Source organism: Pholcus phalangioides, unplaced genomic scaffold, assembly GCF_987345545.1.
Source record: "Pholcus phalangioides strain wild (caught in Gottingen) unplaced genomic scaffold, Ppha-v1.0 ptg000039l_1, whole genome shotgun sequence".
Taxonomy (NCBI): Eukaryota; Metazoa; Arthropoda; class Arachnida; order Araneae; family Pholcidae; genus Pholcus; species Pholcus phalangioides.
In genome coordinates, this window is record NW_028301625.1 from 15,994,444 (window position 1) to 16,017,977 (window position 23,534).

At 37.7% G+C, this 23,534-nt stretch overlaps 1 protein-coding gene across 1 annotated transcript in view; it reads left to right on the forward strand.

Annotated features, from left to right (window-relative positions):
* The first annotated feature begins 2,455 nt into the window (after positions 1-2,455).
* LOC149065626 (arginase, hepatic-like) overlaps positions 2,456-23,534 on the forward strand; it is a 28,435-nt gene continuing 7,356 nt past the window's right edge. Inside the window, exons 1-6 of the mRNA XM_089253449.1 lie at positions 2,456-2,743; positions 5,833-5,905; positions 10,792-10,898; positions 13,595-13,769; positions 17,073-17,163; positions 18,697-18,753. Coding sequence (XP_089109575.1) covers positions 2,627-2,743; positions 5,833-5,905; positions 10,792-10,898; positions 13,595-13,769; positions 17,073-17,163; positions 18,697-18,753 — 620 coding nt within the window. The 5' untranslated portion in view covers positions 2,456-2,626. The remainder of the gene's footprint in view (positions 2,744-5,832; positions 5,906-10,791; positions 10,899-13,594; positions 13,770-17,072; positions 17,164-18,696; positions 18,754-23,534) is intronic.

Here is a 23,534-nt window from a genome sequence, read left to right on the forward strand (position 1 = left end):
AAGAAAGTTTCAATAAAAAAATAGTTCAATTTTTGACCACCAGGTGAAAAAGTGGCGCTTTCTATCGCAGTTATCTTTTTACCCTGGTCCAAATAACATATATGTTACTGCCAAAGCCAAAAGCCCGAAATTGGCTAATTCGCGATGGAGCCGGCCACGTCGCGATTTGGCAGCACTTCGAGCTTTGGCAGTAATAACATATACCAAGTTTCAATAAAATAGTCCACAAAATTGGGCGGAGTAGTGTCAGTTTAATTATACAGACACTTATTCCGACCCATATAGCGCCCGTTGTCGTGGACGTATTTCATTGAAACTTGGTATGTACGTTATTTGGACTATGGAAGAGAGGGGGGAAACTGCGAAAAAATAACAATTTTTTTTTTCACCTGGTGGTCAAAAATTGCACTTTTTTTATATAATTGAATCATTCTTTGCCCCCCATGATCTATATATCCTATATACAGCAGAGCTGGACAAATTGCAAAAAATCTAGGTGCCAAAAAAATTTATTTGAAGAAAAATATATCTAAAATAATGCTTCTTTTGACTTTTTCAGGGCATAGTGGCCCTCTTTCATGTTGGCAGATATGCTGATTCAAATTCCAAACATTTTGTGCTGCTCTCAGCGTGCAATTTAGTAACTAAACAAAGAAAATTTTAGGCGCCAATACCAGTTTTTTATTTGCCATGGTGACCTGGCGCCTGGGATTTGTTCTTCCCTGATATACAGTAAAGCAGAGCCGGTCCGGACATTTTTCAAGCGTAAGCGAATAATATTTTGGTAATAGAAAATCGCCCACATTCATTGGGCTTCTAACAAATCGGCCCTTTCATTTCCCGTCTTCTGTGGCGACGTAGTTCACGGGATTCAAGATCCGGCCCTGTTACCAATTTTCATCAAAATACCTCCATCACACACACACACACACACAGAATGAGCACTACATAAATGTGAATAATGTCAGTTTATTTGTAAGCACCCTGTATTCAGTTCACACTTAATGAGACCTCTCACACAAACTCGGAGTAGGCGTTTAGTGGGTTGTAAATAAATAATACTTTTAAATCTTAAATCGATTACTACTTACAATCTCAACCCATGGACGGCAATTATCAAATAAACTGCTTCCATGTTCACGTGAGGAAAGAGGGAGGTAGAGAGAGAGAGACCAACCTATATAAAAGGAGGAAAAAAAACAGTGGTGCGAAAAAAAGTAAACAACCATACTGCACTTGCGCAGATAAGGTAAGACGCGTATAATCCCATTTGATTCAGATTTGGTCCGTCGTCTGCTGCTGTCACCGGAAAAGGCCGTCTTTAGTTGACGGCGATCTTTTCCTTTCTGTACAATAGGATCAGTCTTGCGAATACGAACAACTGCGCGCGACTTGTTTATCGACTCAAGTCACTTCTAGAGAACGACCTGCGTAATAGTCATTATTGATACCAGCGTAATACTCATTATTTTCTATGAATGAGGCTTTTTGGATCACATAATACAGTTGCGGTGCTGCCTGTCTTAATTCGATTATTTATATTTTTATTCTGTTTTTATCGATAGTAATCTGGTATCATCTCTCAACACCGGGGGTGCACAACCTCCGGCAAAACATAGTGTAAAATTCCGGCCTTAAACTAAAAATATTTAAATAAATTGTTATTATTATTCTCAGGTTAAAAAGGCCATGGGTTTTGCTTATTCATATTATGATCACCCGTGATCATATGACCAGTATTTCCCGGGACATTCCCGTATATCCGCGTAATTTTCGCCATCCCGACTCCTTTAAAAATATTCCCTGTTGTTTCCCATGTTTTCAACGAAACTTACTTGAATTTTTATTTTTTACTGAAATCAAATATTTAAATTATTTTCCCAAATTATAAATTATAAGTAGCTTACTGTATTATAATGATTGCATGCATATTCATCTCACATATTTGCATTGTTAATGTTTTTTCGTAGAATTCGTACTTAAATCCACTTCTTTCATTTCTTTCTTTCAAACCGAGCAAAACTCCGGTCCTTAAGTATGGGCAATTTACGATGAAAACGACGATATCTATATAAGGACAATGGTATTGTATTGTTATAGATTAAAAATTTTAGGAATTAAAATATGTATTCTATAAAAAATTACAAGGTTGGTTACAATAAAAGTTTTTTCGGTTTTCACATTAAAAACATCATAATCTCGCCTGAAGGCTGCCCCCTCCCCATCCCTTGCGTACTCAGGTGGTGACTGGAAGAATAACAGCAAAAATTTCTGGATATAAGAATCAACCGCTTATAAGAATCAAAATGGCTGAGTAAAACGTGATTCTTATACGAGGTGGCTACTGTAATTGGCAAATTTCGTTACTTTTGGCGACAATTGGCGATTCCCCTCATATTTTCCCGTATTTGAGATCAAACTCTCCCATATTTTTCGTGAATAAATATGGGAAGCCAATTCACGTCCATCCAAGATCTGACTACTTATCTGGTTATCTATATCCCACTTCACAGGACTTTGGTTGACCACATTCAACGATAGCTAAAAGGAAAAGAAAATTCTCGATAAAGTGCTCATTATCGTGATTGATCTCGTTGACTGTGAATCACGTTCTACACAAAATAAGATGTTCCGCGCATTTTTAAAAAATAAGTACAAAGTGAAATTTTCATTTAGCGTACAACGTAGAAAACATGTTTCTCAATTATTGGGAATTATTGGAGCACCCATTTCTAAAGGCCAAGTAAGTACATTTCTCCATAAAACCACATTTATAGTATGACTTCATACTGTAATAGTGACCTTAACGCTGTTACTTATCGATTTTGGTTCATTAAACTTTCGTAGATAATCATAGAACTAAATTTCTTTACGTTATCTTCATAAATACTTTTACTTGGTAGCTACCAAGGCCTAAAAATTGCTTAAAAACTAAAAATATGTGCCCTAAAAAGGATAAAAAATACTATTGGAATGACAAAACATTTTTTTAAATAATTTTGTTTGAAATTCAAAGAAATTTGTTATATAGTATTGAAAATCACTTGTCAGTTTATTCTCTGAACATTAGATTTCCTGAAAAATTGATAATGGGATTTATTTATTTAATTTTTTAATTTATTATTTAATTATTTATTTATTATATAATTTATGAATGGGTTAGGAAATCTAAAAGACAAAATATAAATTTCTACAAGTAATATTTTATACAGAGATAAAACTCTCTCCTAACATCAATAGATGTTATTTACAAATACAAGCAAAAACATGCCAACTAGGTGGCTGAAAAAAGATGCCCATAAAAAATATGGATGTTAATTATTACCCCAAACTAAAGCAACCCAATATAAAAGCATATATCACGAACGAAAAAACTAATAATAATACTATATAATACACTGTCTATAAAAAGATTATAGTTGTCTTAATCTAAGTATGGATTGCTTCTCAATTTACCCCAACATGTTTATCGTATTTGTTTTTAAACGCGTCAATTGTGTTAGAATTTATTACCCCTCCGGGGATAAGCTATTCCATTTATTAAAAACCCTATTAGAGAAAAATTCCCTGCGACACCAAACCTGAAATTGTCCCTTAATAAACGATACTGTGTCCCCTTATCGAAGCAATTGATTGACGATGTATTAATAACTCATGGTCCATGCTATCCGTCCCGTTGAAAATTTCAAATACTTCGATCTTATCCCCCCGATACCTACGTTCCTCCAATGTAAACATATTCAAGAAACGAAGTCTTTCCTGATAACTCAAGACAAGCGCAAGCGTAGCTCTTCTCTGCTCCCCCTTCAACCAAGTCTATGTCCGTCTGTAGATATGGTCTGCAAAACCTTACAGCATACTCCAGTCCAGGACGAACTAAGCCTCGGAAAAGCGGAAGAATGACTTGAATTGCTATGCTATGACATTTGAATAGCTATATACGACATCAATATTGAGGGAACCGATGTTCTACCATGGTATTTGCTTTTTTCCAGTACCCATTTTGTACCATTCAAGGGTACACTTTTGAAAAAGCTCGTCATCGTACGTTATTCAATTCATTTAGTGCTTCTTTGCGCTTTTACTGCATTTAGAAGGCCTCGCACGCTGTTTGTGACGTCAGTAAGTAGTCCATTTTCCCTCAGAATATTCAGGGGAAAAAATTCCCTGCTCGTGCCAGTATCATCGCTGTGAGAAAAGAAATGATCGAGCTCAGAATTGGCGATTTCTATGCCCTACATCCAATCACTATGCGGTATTTGTGAGCCAATCAGGAAGATTCTACGCCAAAATAAGAAGAAACGAAATAGGATGCTGTGTTTCAAAATGTGGCAAACTTGCTAGGCAGTCTGAATGACGTTTAGTTAGTCTGAATGACGTTTAGTTAGTCTGAATGACGTTTAGTTAGTCTGAATGACGTTTAGTTAGTCTGAATGACGTTTAGTTAGTCTGAATGACGTTTAGTTAGTCTGAATGACGTTTAGTTAGTCTGAATGACGTTTATGGCAACACGTGCGGAGGCCTTCTATCTCTAGGAGGGGCTGATTGCATCTGTTAGTAAAATGTCGCACAACGAAAAAAATCATCTAACAGGCCCTATTGTCCAAAATTCCAAAAAATTGAAACATGAACAAGGGTTTATTGCAAAAATAAGTCAAAGCGACTAAATAGATAATGTTTTAAGAAGTTTCGGTAAAGAAAACTAATTTATGTAGATTTTTTTTCCCATTGCTGTCAAAATGACCGTTATCCATCGTTCTAGGTAGTATGGTATAGAATTAACTGACACAAAGAATTCTGAAAAACATTATTTTGATAGCCTACATTGCATAGTTCTTATTAAAGGATTTGAATTTGAGCATCTGTTAGTGTTGCCATATAGCTACTCTTATGAAGATGATGATGAGTATGAATTCGGGATCTTCTAGGCTTCTACCTTTTTAAGATTCGTGAGTAATGTTTATGGCCAAAGAAAAGCATTCATATGACAACTTTATCGTGTGCTTGAACTCATATCAGCATAACTTAGACCAGAATGAACTTTTTAAATACCACTTGAGAAAAAGGTTGTTTCTACACTGTTTTGCTGTGATTCAGCTTTTTTTCTTTTTTTTTTTTTGCTACCACACCTCTCAAATAAATAGCGTAACGTTAGCACATTCCAGAGAAAAATTTAATTCCATTAAAGCGAAAATAGAGCTAAAAATGTTGATCAAGGATGATACACGATAGTAAATCTTATAACTCTTTAACTGAACTGGTTCTTAAGACCGTCTTACCTGAAACGACGAAATAGAACCATCTAATACATTACGCGACCTAACTTAGTCAAGTACAATCTTATTGGAGAAAAACTATGTCGTGCTAACACATACGTATCTTATTGTTATTATTCCCTTTGATATATTTCTTAGAAACAAAAGAATATTCCATTTATAGAGAGATAGACTGTTTTTTTCTTCTCGGCCCAAGATATCAAAGAATCGGGTATTTTCAGGATATTATGTCGAGGTGAACTCGGAAAGAAAAATTATCTGGTTGGTATCGGGACTCGAACCCAAGCTCTCATGCAAACCGGGCAAGCATGCTACCATCTACACCACTGGAGACTCGACCCTGCTTCCAGTGGTGTAGATGGTAGCATGCTTGCCCGGTTTACAAGAGGGACTAGGTTCGAGTCCCGTCGGAGAAAAATGACTTTTCTTTCCGAATCCAGAAAATATCTTTTTTTTCAGTTCAATTTATATTCTCCCAGAATTTGTAAGAACTACTGAAATTTGTTTTATTTTTTCAGTCCTTTGTTTCACTTACTTTTCATTTTTAACTTTTCAGACAAACCCAGGGGTGGCGAATGGTCCTTCAGCCATTCGTAAATGGGGATTAGTAAATGAGTTGGAAAAAATAGGTAAAATTATTTATTTTTATACGGATCCTTTGTGAGATGAGATCAAATTTTTTTCCCCATTCTTAATGTAATATTACACTATTGAGCTACATTTGTGTGACTACCAGCTTATATCTAGAAAATCGGTTTTGTGCAGTCTAGGGCGTAACGAGATAGTCTGGAAAGTATGCGATAAAATGCTGGAAGATTGTTATGTTTATCTAGATCTGAGCAGACTGCAATTCAATCAGTAAGGCCCCTTTCACACGGAGCGGATGCGGACGCGGGTCGGGAAGAAGTTTTAACAATTGGAATATACTTAGCCTTTCAAACGAGCCGAAAAATCTCCGCACCTAGGAAATGTTCATACGGGTCCGGACGTCGTCCACGTGTGTCCTAAGTGCGGGCTCCGCATCCGCATATAGAAGTTTTGACAATAGGTTTATTCGGAGCTATTCACACGATGCGGATGCGGAGCGAATTCGTCCGCATCTTTGGCTACGTTTTGAAGGTGATTTTGCAAGGAATTTTTTAAATTATTTTGCCATAAATACCTTTAAAAACACCATATGAGGGTCCCTGTTCATCAAATATGATGTACCCACATACGTCTATCCCTTTGTTTCCTTCTGAGATGGAGATATAGCAACTTTAACTGCCTTTTGTCCATACTTTACTATTTTATACAATAAAACCTGCCAACAACGGCTACTGACTGGACCAAAATTATAAGCCGTTCTGTTCATTACGAATATTTAATTGACTACATACTTTAATAACTTTTAAATTTAATTTAAAAATTTTAATTTTTTTCTTTTTAAATTTTTAAAATTATTTAAAAAATATAAATATGTAAAATCATTTTTTAAACATTTATTATTTTTTTAATTTTTAATCTTTTAATTTTTTAAACTTAAAAAAAACTACTTTTATTAAACAACATTATCCACGTACGGTGTTCACTCAGGGCTGGATTAAGACAATTGCAGGCCCTAAGCACTTGAATAGTTTTGGTTCCCCCCGATACCTACAACTATATTTTACTCGATATTGAGTCTTTAAACTAAAAAAAAAGTGAAATTTTAAATTTCAGAAGTGACTAATCTAACGATGGGACTTCACTCTAAAAGGTTTATGAAAGTTATTTTATAAAACTTGAAAAAAGCAACTAATAAATTTATTAGTTGCTTTTTTTTAAATAATTATTATAAAATTTTTATAGTGCAATCCGGACTTAAAGCCGGGATTATACTACTGTATAAAGTTTTATAAAATAACTTTTATAAAAGTTGAAAAATTCAAACAACAGGCGCATCGGTTGCATTCAAGCAAATGTAACCGGTGATCTGATTGGTTGAATTTTTCACGCTTTATCAAAGAGCTTTTACAAAACTTTTATAGTGTAATCCCGGCCTAAGACAGAATTGTGATGTGAATATTTCTAAGCACAGGCACTTTGAAAGTCTCTGCACCTCCCCTTTTTGCCCTACTTGCAAACTCTTTGATATCTCCTGAATTTTTTTTTTTTTTTTGGAACATCGAATGTTTTGGATGTTTTTGGATTGGATTTTTCGAACATTGGATGTTTTTGGAATTTTTCTTCCATATTTTTCCGAAAAGACGGATTTTTTTTCAAAATATTTTGAAAATATTTGAAGACATTTTCTCATTTTCTCCCATCGACTACTTGTGAGGATCGGAATGAAGACATCTTTAGACCCATATTCTATGGGGCTCTAGACTAAACCACCAAATAATGCCTCTAGGCACTGAATCAGGGGTGAAGGAGAAAAATAATTACAAAAATTGCGCGAAAAAATAGTTTTCATGCACGAATTTCAAGGGCGCGGTAGCCCGGTCGATAAGATGCTCGCCTAAAGTACCAAAGAATGTTTAGAGATGTCGCGAGTTCGATACCCGGTTCATCCTTGTCAGAAAACTTTCCTGACACAGGGGTACAACAAAAAACGGCGACGTGACCGCAGCAAAAAATTGCTACCGCAGGGAGTCCCCCATCGAGGGGTTAGCGCGCCAACCTCTCGATGAGTATAAAAAAAAAAAACAAGCATGCCGTTCGGAATCGGCAATAAATTGTAGGTCCCTGCCTAATTAGCCCTCGTGTGCAGAAAATGACCGTGGTGCGACAAAAATGATCAAATGATCAACGAATTTCGACCTAAAGATGCGGGCGAAACACCCGCATCTTTAGTGCTCGTGTGAAAGGGTATGCGGACCCGCATCCGCTCCGTGTGAAAGGGGCCTAAGTGTTGGGAAGTACGTGGCGGAAGATCTATAGAGAGAATATGATGATTCAGTTTGGTCCAAATGTACTCCATTGAGTTCAAGTCTGGAGAATTGAGGGATCAGAGAAGAGTATTTGGAAGTCTTGGTCATGAGCTTTCAACAATTTTCAGGCATTTCAGGGCAAAATGGTATGTCGTATTACGGTTCTTGAAGATCCCACTCTTCTCAGGAAAAGTAATAAACATTTATTGATTTTACGCAAAGATTAATTCATAATGGTTGCAAACGGCTTCCAAAGGCATCAGTGAACCTAGAATTACACTAACAGTACTCAGGTAATAATACAAGCAATAATCCATTTCTATTCTTCAACAACGGTTATAAGATTCTTGGCGATTTGTCTCCATGTGTGACAGCAATCATATACTGTATATTTTATGCAGCTTGTGATGTGATTCATCCAAGGAGGCAAATTTTTGCCAATCAAAAGAAGTCCAATTCTGATACCACTTTAACTTCGTAAATGGGGATTAGTGAGTTGGAAAAAATAGGTAAAATTATTTATTTATACGGATTCCTTGTGTGACCACCTCTAATTTTCTTCCCCATTTTTAATGTAATATAAGCCGTTTTGCAAATTGAAGCCGTTTGTATCGAAGAAACTTCGTTACCATGTAAGTAATGACTCTCCCATACACAACGGGGTATGGTATGCTGACATTTTGGACAATAGTCTGGTAGTTTCACGAGGATATTTCGCAAACTGCCCAGCTTTAGGCATAATGTGATGCTTGGCTAGAAAGCCAACAACTCGGTTTTTTAATAAAAAATTTTAGCTTTTAAATAAAAAAAATGTTTGCTCGTTTATATAACCTGTGTTAGTAACGATTGATAGTTTTCAGAATGTTTGCATCTCACCTTATGATCAAACATAATTAAGACAACTCACAACTTTTGCCTTATTTCATTACCTGCACGCAGTGAATGTCAAAAACAGAAGGTGATCCCCAGGGCCGGTCCTAGAAATTTTGCCGCCCTGCATGTCTGCCTGAAAAGAGTTTTCTTTCTTCACGTCTATTACCCTTATACAGTGGTTCTCAAAAAGTGAGTCGCGACCGCCTGGGGTGGAGCGGGCCGCACTGGTGATTTAGGGCACTAGATCCCATACTTTTGCACACCGTGGCTACCTTGTCAAGACAACGTTTATCCGCGGCTTCCAAGAATAGTCTATCTAAGAAAGAGTCATTTCAAAACAGTAAATAGGCAATCATCACACACACACACAGTGTCAACAGCTCGCCGCGACATCCTTAACAAAGGTTCGCAACGCCCCTAGGACCTCCGGCGCACACTTTGACGAATACTGGTTCAATCCCATAGAAAAAACACAAAAACACAAAAAATAAATAAAAAAATTTGAGGTGTTTCTTTGTCGGAGACAAACTTAGCAATAATATAGTGTCGATGATTCTGATAATATTTTGAGCTGTCAAACTACAATATGGGGAATATGTCGGGTCAGGGTCGCAACTAGTGGGAATCGGGCGTGTCTGACGCCCCGGGCGCTGCCCAAGGGGAACGCAAATTTCACCTTTTAACATCTCCTTCAACATTACAAGGGGGCACCAAAATGCGTACTTGCCCCGGCTGACCAAGTGGCCCTCTAACGGCTCTGAATCGGGTCAAAACAAACAAAATATAATATTTTTGAAGCATCGTGAAGACCGCAGCAGAAAAATGACGTAAGGCTAGTTGCTTTTTATAGCACCTTGTTTGCAAGAAGAGGAGTCTGTGTGTGTCAGACGATTCCGATAACAGACTTGAGGTGTACAGAAGTGGTTCTCAAACTTTCCTCACCCGCGACTTCCTCGTGATAGTCAACGTTGATCCACGGCTCCTCAGAATAGCCGCGATGAGCACTTTGAGAACCACTGGTATACAAAAACGAGCTGTCGAAACATTCTTGAGCCGAAGCAACATCACACTAGCGATAGTTGTGCTGCTCAATCTCTAGTATGGTGTTGGCCGAAAGGGCATTTGTCGGAAGATGAACAAGGAAACCAAACTTGCTGAAGGATTCGATCAAAAGAAGAGTCAACTGGAAAAATGTTGATAAAGAAGGAAAAGGATGCTTTACAAAAAAGAAAAGAAACCTAATTTTTCAGTAACAAGCTTCTGTAGAGGTTCTATACCTCAAGAACCAGATGCACTCGCACTTATGCGGTATCGGACCTCCCCGAAAGATGGGTGCAACTGGATAAGATTTAGTCTGGCCTATTTGCAGAGACCTAAAGAGAGCGACACTTTTTGTTAGTGCAGGAAAGGGGGCATTGAGATTAATTTAGCATTGAATAGCAAAGGAGTTTGATAGTATTTCAAAATTATTGTATTTTACTTGTATTTATTTACCCACTCGCCCTTTCCCCTCAAAACGATTTCGATGTGTGTACAAATCTGCAAGAAAGAAATCACCGTCCTAACAAATCTGACATGGAAAATACCTCCCCTGTAAACATGCCGCCTCGTCGCTTCATGCTTGGTGCCGGCCCTGGTGGTCACAATAATCTGACTCGACTGTGTATAAAGAAAATTCAGTTTAAAAAAAAATTCTTTTGGATCTAAATGACTTTTCGATTGCAAAAGGTATCTTTTCTTGATTCCAGGCCTATCCGTGAAAGATTATGGAGATTTAGAAATAGATGATATTAAAGACGACGAGCCTATTCATAAAGTAAAATATCCACGGAATATAGGGTCAGCATGTAGAAAAGTGAGTGATATATGTATATATACAGTGGATCCTGCTTATAACGTTTTTCAAGAAACTGTCATGGTAAAACGTTGTAGACGGGAAAACGCTTTAAACGGGAAATCTTAAATGAGAATTTTAGAGTTGGGAACATGAAAATAAGTCGCACTAAGCGGGAAAATATTCTAAGTGCGAACGTTATAAGCATGATCGACTATAGTACATTCGCGGGTAATATGGAGAATACTACTTTTATTTTTTCGATTATTCCAATTATGTACCGTGGTTGTAATGATCGATACCATGAAACATGGTAGAGAAACGTATATTTCTATAAAATTTAGCTTCTTGTTTTTGCATTAAGAAGTGTATATCGTATTTAAAAAAATAAATATTATAACTAATGAAAAAGTATTTATAACCCTTTAATTAGCAATCATTGAAATATTCAGAGGAGAAAATTTTTGATGGGTTATTCGTGTATATTAAGCAAATGGGGTACCCCGAATGACATTTCATGACAAAAAAATTTAGTTTTAATATTTTAAAAAAATAAGGTGTTGGATTTTAAGCAACACACTGCATTTCTATATGATTTACATAGATTATAATAATACAAAAATGGCATTTATGGCTTGAAAACTTGCTTTTCTATCATCGTTGAAGAATTCACAGCAATATTTCTCCTCCACATATGGTATTTCACTCGAAAATGCAAAGGTCAAGAATCGTTCTTGCTTGGCTTGTCGAGAAATAGGAGAAGTTAACCTTTGAACCATTCTGCTGGTAATTATAGAAACTGCATGAATATCTCACAAGTAAAAATCGAATGTTTAGGAGTTGCTTCGAAGCATCAATAAAGAATCGAGCTGAAAATATAAAATACGTTTACTTGAAAAATATAAGAAAACCATGTTGCTTTTGAGAGAAAGAATGCCAAATGAAGGGTTTAAAAAAATCCTTTTCGTGGTGTAGTATATGGAATTCTCAAAAAATGAAGAAAACTAATTCGAATTGATCAAAACCCATATTTAATGAGTCTATGACTATGAAAAATAAAAATTTCATCGTTTATTTTTGTAGCCGATGAAGTGGTAGTGTCATAGTCTATTTACAAATGCAATCTTCCTATTCTGCCTCCAAAACAGTTAAGGTGGGCCCCACAGAGAACAAGACACACGTTATTGCTAAACAAATCCTCCTCTTCTATCTTACTAAACTTTTCATCTTGAAGAGATACTCTAGCCTAATTCAGATAATACTTATATAGTACTTCATACTACCCGACATACCTGTGAAAAAATAGCCATATTCCTGAAAAGGACAAAAGGACGAATTTTCTAAAACGTAAGAGGACACTTGAAATGACAACAAAAAGAAGGATGTGTCCTCCCAAAGGAGAGGAGAACAGATGGTAACCTTCATGCTACTCTAATACTACTTAACCTAGGCTAACCATATTTGCTCCAGAAAAATACGCGAAATTGGGATTCGAAATACGGAACAAGATGCGTGTTATGTAAGTATGATGTTGGAGGTCTGTCTGCTCTCTGTGGAGAGACTTTTTCAAATGGTAGACCGGCTCTTATTCTCACCTCGAATTTGGTAAACTGCAGAAAATCAAATTCAGCCGACAATTATAAATGATAATTCCATCTAACCGGAGAGAATCGCTAGCTAAAAATGAACACAGCGCGGTAAAATAAAACACTTGTGATGCACATTGTGCTTTGTTTCAAATTATTGGACACAACACTTTTGTAAACTTGCCTGAGTAAATTTCTGGAAGTGGAAAAACAAATATTGTCCTATAGCGGTCGTGATGATGGTGACAACCAAGCAACACTGACTCTACAGCATCATTGAGGTGTTTTGAAATATTGTTTACCACTGTTCCACTTGGAGACCATACCTAAGAAAACCCGGTATTACCCGACTACTCCATAATTCCAGTACTATGTATATGCAAATACAAACCACAAGGTAACAACGAGCGAAATGCCCAACGAGGTGGCTAAGAAAAAGATGCCCATAACAAATATGTATGTCATACATTTCTAAAATATAGCAACCAAACTAGAAAAAATATATATACATGATAAAATATTATACAAAATGCCCATAAAGAATACTTATGGTTGTCTTATTCTACGTGTGAATGTATAGCTTCTCGATTTACCCCAACATGTTTATCGTATTTCTTTTTAAACGTGTCAATTGTATTAGAATTTGCTACCCCCGGGGGTAAGCTATTCCATTTATTAACAACCCCATTAGAGAAAAATTCCCTGCGACACCATAAACTAAAATTGTCCCTTACCAATCGATACTGGTGGCCCCTTGTAAAAGCAGTTGATTGACAGCTATGAAATGAGGATTCATAGCTACCAGTATGCACCGCATTTTACTGGTGAACCGTTTATCAAAGAGGCATGCTTCCAGTTAGAAAAGGTATCCAAAACCCAATTAGAAAGTCGTTGCCTGGTCTCTCTTCTGATACCAACAAAAAAAAAATTCCACGTTTGTAAGTGCAATATTCATTGAGATAATTGAATTAAAAAAAATGAGAAAATGTTGCTGAAAACAGGATAAATGTAGGCAAAACGCGTTTTAACCCCATTCATGCTGTTTCCATTATGTTGTTTCCGAATATATCTAGAAAGAAGTCGTGTTTGCACAGAGACACAATTACTAAAAGACAGTTTTCGGTTTAATAGCTTTCCGACGCAGTAAAGGAAGTTCTTGAAAGCAACAGGAGGTGCCTGACGCTCGGCGGTGATCATAGCATAGCCATAGGCACCATACACGGCCATTCTCAAGTCCATAACGATGTTTGTGTGTTGTGGGTCGATGCCCATTCCGATATAAATACAGAAGCCACAACACCATCCGGTACGTTTATCAATTATCTCGGTTTTCAAATATATTGAGATGTTCTGTATTTGTTTTATATAATATGATACTCGATTGATTTGCAAGCTTTAACATGACATGGCCAAAATGTAGCCAAACGAATTCGGACACCTTCAGTAATGTTGACGAGTTAGAATGCTGTATTAATATGTGACTAAGGACCCCCCTTCTCTCTAATAACAGCTCTCTTGCAGTCTTTAATCCGGTGCAGCTGTTCTTAACGAGGGGTCTACGGACGGACACCTTTGGGGTCATTGATTCGCGAGTTTGTATGAGGAAACATTTATATAACTCAATGAAAGAATACAAGATTTCATTGCCGACGTTGCACGAAGACGTTAAACCAAACGTTTCGTCTAGCGTAAATGTAGACAGGGCCGCAACTACTGTAGATGCTTTTCACTCTCTCTCTCTCTCTCTCTCTCTGTCCTGGCACGCACGCATTTTGACGCCCGCTTGTAATATTGAAGGAGAGGTTGAAGGGTGAAATTTGCGTTCTCTCTGGTCGGGCGCCCGGGCACCAGAGCCGCCTGCCCCCCCCCCTCCCCAGTTGTGGCCCATAGTGTAGAGACGTTTCGTTTAATTTCATCTGAACCCCGGCTCTATAGCCCGAAATCCTCGTTAAAATAATTAACTTTCGGAGTTACTGTTTTTATAATAAATATTTCTTTCGCAAGATGACACACTCATCTTGGTTAATTAAGAAGAAATTTTGATCCTCACGCTGTCGTGTGCAGTGCAGACCCTACTCTTCGGGGTCGTCGTTCGTGTGGGATGCCCCACAAACTCATTATTTTTGTATTATGATACTAAATATTATTTTGTGAAGGGGCCCGTAGCCTAATTTATTGAAACAGGGGATCCGCGGTCTCATCTTATTGAAACACAGAGGGTCTATGACCTTTATCTGGTCAGCAAAAAGGGGTCCATGAGCATAGGTGGATGCGCGGATGGTCATATGGATGGTCGTCGGAGTCACCCCGAACATCAAAAATGGGTGCAGGTGACGTAATATATATGTTGTACACATGTATTAACATGACCATTGCCTCCCCCTTCCCCAAGACCATGAAGTCTATCTCGGCTTATGTCCATGAGGCACAAAACATGAGGCACAAAAGGATAAAACACTCTTGACGAAGCGGTCGTCATATATTTTTTTATGTGTCTAGGGCCACATGTGTAATTTTTCAAAAACTATTCAAATTTTTTGTCAAAAATGGCTACTTCATTTCAAAACCATAGTTTCCCAAACATGTTTTTCGATCGCCCATCGACTCAAGAGCCAACCCATAGCACCCTATACTAAACACGTAGCTTCTACCCCCCCCCCCCCAATCATTCCATTCTCCCTCCCAGGAGGCGATATTGCTCACTTTGGGAAACACTTATTTAAACTGTAACATAACTTGTTATTCGTTCCCGTGGGAAAATATGACGGGTGCCGTGGTGCCCCGCATAATATAGTATAATCTGATACACAGTTCCTGTTGGCCTTTATTATTGTCATCAGAGCTCAACAAACTCAAAGCTTAACTCAAAAGTGTATACTTGAATGAAATGAAACGATTTTCGTTTTTTTTTTTACCACCGAGAACTTCCTTATACTTGAAGCCAATATTTATATCAGTACCTCTTGACCCGTCCACAATGTCTCTGACGTAATATTACGTCGGAAGTTCTATAGAAGAGATACAAAACGCCATTCTTTTTCTATACGCGTGTGCGTCGATTTGAGATAAATATAGCCTAGGAATTATTTGTGTGAACAGATAAAAGCTAAACAAATTTTACCTTTTTTTCTCTGCTCGTCATTGCTTGAAGGGTTGTATATTAAAATAATTTCATAGAGAGAGAGGATTTTTTGTGAAACTAACTAGTGCGTTATCAAAAATTAGAAATAAGATCAAGTACAATATGTAAAGGCGTGAAGTTATTGGAAATATTGGGAGGGCTCAAAAATATTTAAAAAAAAACTCTAACCCAATATTTCTATAGGTATTATCAAGGGTGGCAAATATTGAGTGGGGTCGGGTTCATGGACTGAATACAAGTTTAAGCCTACGATAATTCGGTATTATACAGGACGCATGGCAAACAGGGGGCATGACATTTTACTGGCGAACCGTTGATCTTGGAGGTATTATTTCAACTAGGAAAAAGTTTCCAAATAACGTGTAGTACTTAGATAGGTTACTCGTGTTTCAAGGGGTTGTATAGTTACTAAAATAAAAAAAATTAACTTTTTATACAGTCCCCGCGTGCCCCAAAAGCCAGTTAGAAAGTTGTTACCTTGTCTCTGCCGAGGCCAACAAAAACATGCGCAATACTCGCTGAAATATTTGAATTAAACAGTCGGAGAGAGGTTGGGAGAGAAAACAACATTCAAAGTAAACAACATATGTGTATATATATATATATATTTCCTCATGTGTGGTGTTCTTTCACTTTACTCCGTTTTTCTAATTCGAATATCTCAGTGAATATCACTTAGAAATGTGGCATTTTTTTTACCTCATTAGAGACAGGGCAACAACTTTATAATTGGGTTTTGAGCACACGGGGACTGTATAAAAAGTTAACTTCTTTATTTTTTTCATGTATACGACCCCTCAAATAAATTTTGCGGTTTTAGTAACTGCACGTCATTTGAAAACTTTTTGTAATTGAAATTATGTTTCGAAAGTCAACGGTTACAGAGATATCCACAGTACAAACATTTGGGACAGCCTGTATTGGAATAACGCTATTAATTTGCATTACGGTCGTTACGCTACACAGGTATAGGACACTGAGTCCTATTTCAGTGAATAACAAAGGTGTTCATTCTATAAAACAAGCGAGTTCCATAGAAAGACATTAAAAAAAACGTTTTACTGCTTTCCTGTAAAATTTTTCCTTTGTGACATGTCGCCCTTTACCTGCGATATATGGAAATGATAAATAATTATTCCTCGGCCGAAAATCGCTACCAACTGCAATGATGAATATGACTGACTCATAGAGACGTCCCTAATCTCCATATACCACATCGTCTATTGTTATTGAATCGCTAAAACTTTTTTGTGCAAGTAATCACGTGCTTGCAAGCATATAAAAATATGTAACTAGATTAATCTCTTTTTCCCTGTTTTCTCCAGAACACCGTTTCACCTTTTGGTGAATTTCTGCATGAAAAAGGAAAAAATACATTTCATTAAAAGAAGGAGAAAGAAAAAAACACTGGAGAGGTGTGTTATATAAACACATATGACACCTACTAAATACTGTATTTTCATTTAGGAAATATCCATGGAATGTCATGTTCTTTTCTGATTAAAGAGCTCAAGAAATACAAGATTCAGTTGCCAGGTTTTGAATGGTTTTCACCGAGGTAAGTCTTCAGTTTTTCCGAAGGAACTTTATCGAACTCGTAACATTTATATCTGTGCTTCATGGCAGTAGCTAGAAACTTCTTTCTAAGGGGGACGAATGGTATTGCGAAGCACAGGTGGATAGGGAGGATCGAAGGGGGCGATTACCCACCTGGTTCAATAAAAAAAAATTTTATTATTGCCACAGGTGGCAGGGTGGAAATGGAAATTTGCCGCCCCCCCCCCCCCGTTTGCTCTACACACCCTCAGTGATTCGCCCCCCATTCGAGGAACCTGTATCCGCTTATGTTTCGGGGGAAGCAAAGTCATAGAACAATAAATAAATGATAGAAACCTCGTCATTTCAGAAATATGAGTCTCTCACATTGTCGGGGGGGGGGGGTGAACCCCCCGCCCCATGTTACAGCCTTGCTGTTCTTACAATATACGAGATGGACGTGAGGTATTCAGACCCCCCTCAAGTGAGAAATGCATTGGACATAAAACAGGTTTCGATATCTGGGGGGGGGGGGGGAATAGTGCTAAATATCGCCAACTGGAGAAATTTTGACGCTTTCTACACCGAGAAAAATACGCAAATTTACATCTCGAAATTCGGGTTTTTAGCCAATCGGAAACACGCGTGCACTATAATCGCACCCTGAAGAAAACGAATTTATGCCACTTCATTTGGGAATTACTTATTCAGTAACCCTTGCGGCATAGTAGAAATAGTCTAGTGACCTGTCCTATTTCGGTTTTCAAGTTCATGTACAAAAAAAACATGTTGCGGCTACATTTCTCTGGAAAAGCAGAATCATTAGTTGAATATTTTCCTTAATTCCGAGGTAGCCTGATCTCAATCCTTGTTACTTTTGGCTGCAAGGATCTCTCAGAAGTGTATGTGTCACGGACATTTCCCCTGCATCACAACATTGAAAGTTAGAATAGCGTTACAGGCAGGGAACGAATGTGTTGTACAACGAATTTCTTGGAATATCAGAATGGTTGTCATATTGAACCCCTCATTTGTAACTCTTAACAAACGTTGTAATGGTAGTAAACATTGTTTAGAAAATGGATTTGTGCCACTTCATTTGAGAATTACTCATTCATTAACGCTTGCGGCGTAGTAGAAATTGCTAAAATCCCCTGTAAAAAGCTATTTTTTATATAAAGCAGGCTTTCTTCTGATTTTCAGCGGGTGCAATGTAAGGAGTACAGAAAAATGTCTTCGATTGAGAAACCAACTTTACAAAATATCTGGCTTGTTAATGCTGAAATAAGAAACTTTTAAGGAGGCCTGATCTCTCATCAATACCGCTCAGAGGGTTAATCACACCTCTCTAATACACTTTTGCAATACCAAAATTTTCAAAGTTGGCGAATTTTGGTATCAATTTTCTTACTCTTTGGAAATCGAAACCGTGTGTTTTACTGTGTATGAATACAAATAGTTTTTTTTTCGTCCAATACACTACCCGATAGAGGGTTCTGAACACTTCACGTTATATTATTTCATGTGTGCATACTGATGTATATATTTTTTTCAGCATACATAAAACCTGTATAGCATATATTGGCCTTCGAGATATAGATCCATCAGAAAAGTGAGTTTATATTTCATCTCATACGTGATATATACGGTATACAAACTTTAAATTTTAATTACATATGTACTGTGTTTTAAACTGGCATTATTATTGTCATAACACATACTGTGTGTGTATTAAGGCATGTGTTGGGTTGTTTCATAATTATTATCACAAAAATTAGAAACTTTGCCTGGTTTTAATTTACACAAAAATTGCCACGTTTTCAAGACAAATAAGTTCAATTGGTCGAATGGTCGACGCGTTTCGGCTCTTCAATGGAGAGCCGTCATCAAGACCTCGTGGTCAGAATTCACACGAATCAGTCGTGGAGGGGTGATGTTTATGTCTGGTCGTCCGGAGAGTTCGCCTTTGTATTTGCTGCGTCCGAGTGGTCTTTGGATGCGAATTGGGGAGCCATCTGTTGCAAAGTGTTGAAAGTTTTGTCATTAACCTCAGTCGTTGTTTTTTATTAACCTCAGTCAATTTTTGTATAAATTAATAATTATTGCCTGACTCATAAATATAGAGAATATGTATTTTGTTTATTAAAATGTGAACGCAAGTAGAATAGTACTAGGGTCTCTCTCCCAGGATCCCGGATGCCTTCGGGAATCCGGAAAAGCAGAAAATCGAAGAAAGACTACTTCAAAAAGATATTGCATTTTACAGGGGGTTTAATGATTTCTGCTGGACCGCTTAAAGAGTTAACTACACCAAAAACGCCAACTCTGGCCATATCACTATAATGCAATTTCCTGCCATCAATGAGATGGCTTCATTTCCAACCCATGTCATTGGGTTGGAAATGAAGGTGCTGTCTATCGGCAGTCGCCTCAAGCTCGTTAGGGAAAATATCTTATCTATATCCTCCCTCGGATTTAAACCTGGGACCGTGACAACAAACTTCACGGTGGTTGATGAGCATCTTACTACCACGCCACTCGGACCTTCTGAAGAGTTAACTAGTCCACCATTGAAAGGTTGTTGTAAGTGCAGAACGTGAAGCTTTTTTGGATCGGCAAATATCTTTGGTTCAAAACTAATTCAATATGTTTTTTGTGTTTTTCTAAATAAGAAATGCCTAGCTCATGTTGTTTGAAGGACTATTCCGCAAATATTGAAATCACTCCGAAGGGAAAAATACTCGATTTTCTGTAGTTTAGTAAATTTTTGTAAAGAAATATTTTTTACAGTTACGTTATTTCCAACAACATTGTAGAATAGTTTCCGCTGCGATAACCATTATAATCAATAAGAATATTACAAAGTAATAGTTTAATTATCAAAATTATTTGTCAACCGCACCCATTACTGAATGCGTCGTATGTTAGGCTTATAGCAGCACTACTAGCTATAATACCCGGCGCTGCCCGGGTTTTCTTTAATGAGGCTTTTTGGATCACATGATATCTCCTCTTTCTTTGAGGGACATGCAAACCGTGTCTAAGTTAACCAATATGGCGACTTCCTGCGCGACTCATGAAATAAACAAAAAAAAAAATCCAGATTTAAAGAAACACAGAAATGAATACTTTTTTTTTCCTTTTTTAAGGGGCGCTAAGTATTTCGATCCCCCCCCCCCGAACTTCAAGTTAAAAGACAATACGGAGACATTAATTTTCATGCTTGGGAAGATATAAATATAGAAAATTGAAATCAATGTTATTGCATGAATATCCAACTCAAAAGTAGGTCCGGCCAATTACTTCATATTTAATCTCCTGGGCTTCGTATCTCTAAGCGAACTCGATATTTCAAAAATCGAGAATTCAATACAATTTTTTAAATTATTTATGTGACAGAAAACCCCACCAAATTTCCGCATTTCTACAGTAAAATCGGCAATTTTAACACTGCTTTCTGAGGATCACCCTTTTCCTGACCCTCAAAGAGATGCTGATGATGATTAGGAAGTCTATTCAAAAAGCCTCATTACTAAATATGGCAATCCATTATAAAGGCATAAACTATTATGCATATAATGCACATGTATCTACCAATAATACAAGTCCTACAACGATAAATCATTCAATCATAACACTTCACTCATAGTTAGAAAAACTGGTGGCAGATGGCAGCACTACACATAACAAGCATTACAGAGAAACACAAAAAACTTCGCGTCAGGTTTCGCTACACGTACACGCACATTCCCGCATGCACCGATTCGTTGGGGCTTTCGCGGGGGGGCGGTGTGGGCGGGGTGCATGTGTGGTGTAGCAGTAGTAGGTAGGGCCTCCAAAAAAGGGCTCGGGGATCCATGATGTTCTCAAGTCAGCCACCTCGTTGGGCAATTTGCCTGTTGTGGCGTTGTATTTGTATTTGTATTTGTATAAATATACATATACTAACAGGATTAGAGAAGTGACAAACCATTGTAAAGGCATATACACGTCTGAAACGCATTGCTAGGGAACCACGGTAACCAAAGTAAACGTTCAAAAAGTGATTGTTGAGGCTCAAAAAACATTGTTGCCCGACAGTTTTTTGCCCGTTTGGGTCATTTGCCCTGCTCTGACGAAATTTTAAAGTAGCCTATCGTTCAAGTCGGGTCCCATTTGGCATGTATGCAAAATTTGGTGACGATCGATCTAAAATTAGATTTGCATAGAGAACATACACACACACAGAGACAGACAGAAAATCAATTTTATATATATAGATTGACAATACGCGAGATTCATTACATTCACCCTCCCCTCCCCTTTCCAGAAAGATTGGGCTATAAAGGGGAGTATGATCCTTATAGTGAGTTTCCGTAGTTTAATCGTTAAGTTTTTGTTCGTTAACAATCCTTGTTTAGCACAGAATTCTTGTTTAACAAGGGCGATTCTAGATCTTATGTCATTGCTGCAGTAGCCATCTTCCGTGACCAAGCTCCCCAAGTACTTAAACGATGTTACTTGTTGTAGTTGTTGACTTTTAATTTTTGTTGTGAAACGATGAGCTTTTTTTGCCTATTGATATTGTTTTCGTTTTGCTTATATTTATTTTCATTCAGTACTTCTGGACCTTGCGGGTTATCCCCAAAAGTAGTCTCGTCAACGGTGCCGGGCATCCTGCCAATAGAGCAAGGTTTAGGTTTGATAATTTTTCTGCACATCCAATTTTTGGTAGTATTGGGAATGGTTAACTCCAGTTGATACGATCGAACGCCTTCTCTTAATCAGACGTATAATCTTCTTTCCACCGTGTTCAGGAGCTAGGCTATTACTCTTAACGCCATTGCCGCATCTCTTGTCACCCATTTTTTCCTAAAGCTGAATTGCGAATCATCTAGGTATTTTTCGATGCGGTTTTCCACACGTTTCCGTATGATATGTAGTAGTGCTTTCGAGGCGTGTGACTGATAAGGCCAATTGTTCTGTGTTCATTGTACCTCTTAGCAGAGGGTTTCTTTGGTATGATAACTGTCGTGCAATGTTCTTCAGGCCATTTGCCCGTTTTATAGATATTGTTAACAAGTTCAAAGAGCCGATTTCTGACACAGTGTCTCCACTTTCTCTTAATAGTTCCACGGGAATGCCATCCAATCCTGCCGCTTTGCCTGTTGGTAATGCTGTTATTGCATCTTCGAACTACCTTTGCAAGATCGATTGGTCCTCATCTTCCTCTGAGCGGGAGAACTCAATATTAATCTGTTCAGTCAGTCTGTTCTAATCAGGTCACTATAAAGCTTTTTCACATAACGGTGCCAAATTTCAGCCTTAGCTGAGGCTTCAGTTATTTTTATTCCATTCTCGTCAACCAGAGTTCTAGGGTTATATCTTTTTTCTTCTATGAGTGGTTGTCTTGAACTTTTTATACGATAGGTCACTGTGGCCGTGACAGTCAAGTGTCTCTATTTCTCTACGCTGTTCCTTCCACCACTTCTCGCGCACTTTTTGCATTCCCTTTGAATCTTGTTGCTTGTCCTATATTTTTCTTGGCATCAGTCTATTCTATCATTTTTATATATCCTCTTTTCATCTAGTTTAGTATTTCTTCTGTGATCCGTGGTTTGTGTGCTTCTCTCTTACGGCGTCCTAGTATCTCTGTTGCCGCCGTAGTTACTGCTGTTTCGATATTTTCCCAACATTTTTCAACAGGACTCTTTGAATTCTCCCCTTGTGTCAGTTCCGTTATCAGTTAATTTCTCCGTTGTCAAAATTCTCTATGCTTCTCTGGGTCTCTCTTGGTTCCATTTGGCTATTTTTTCTGTTTTTCTAGGTTTCCTGAGTTTTAGTTGGAATCTCATTGTAACCAGTGAGTGGTCCGAATCTGCATATGCCCCTGGGTAGGTCATAGATTTGTGTATTCGATTTTGGTAACGTTGTTTTACAAGGATGTAATCGATTTGATATCTGTCTCTGTCTCCCGGTGCTTTCCAAGTATAGCGCCTTCTTAGGTGTACTGCTTCCATGTATTCCTCACAATGTATTCTTGTTTGCAGAAGTCAATTAAGCGTGGATCTCTGTCATTCCTAACACCAAGGCGTAAGGCCCATTATTCGTCCTTCTCTACTTTCTCCTACCACCGCGTTCCAGTCTCCCATCAGTATCACATTACCGTCGTTTTGTAGGTCTTCAGTTCTCCGTAGATCTCTTCAATCTCCTCCTCTGAACTCGACGATGTTGAAAAATATACACTGGCATATTGTTATGTTGATGGACGTTGCAGCGAATCTCACCATTATTATCCTCGCTCCTTTTATCTTGAATTTCATTAGCGCTTGTTTGTACTTTTCTTCAATGGTGAAGCGTACTCCCCCTCTGTCCACACTTTTTGCAGCAAACAGTATCACTGATATAGATGGC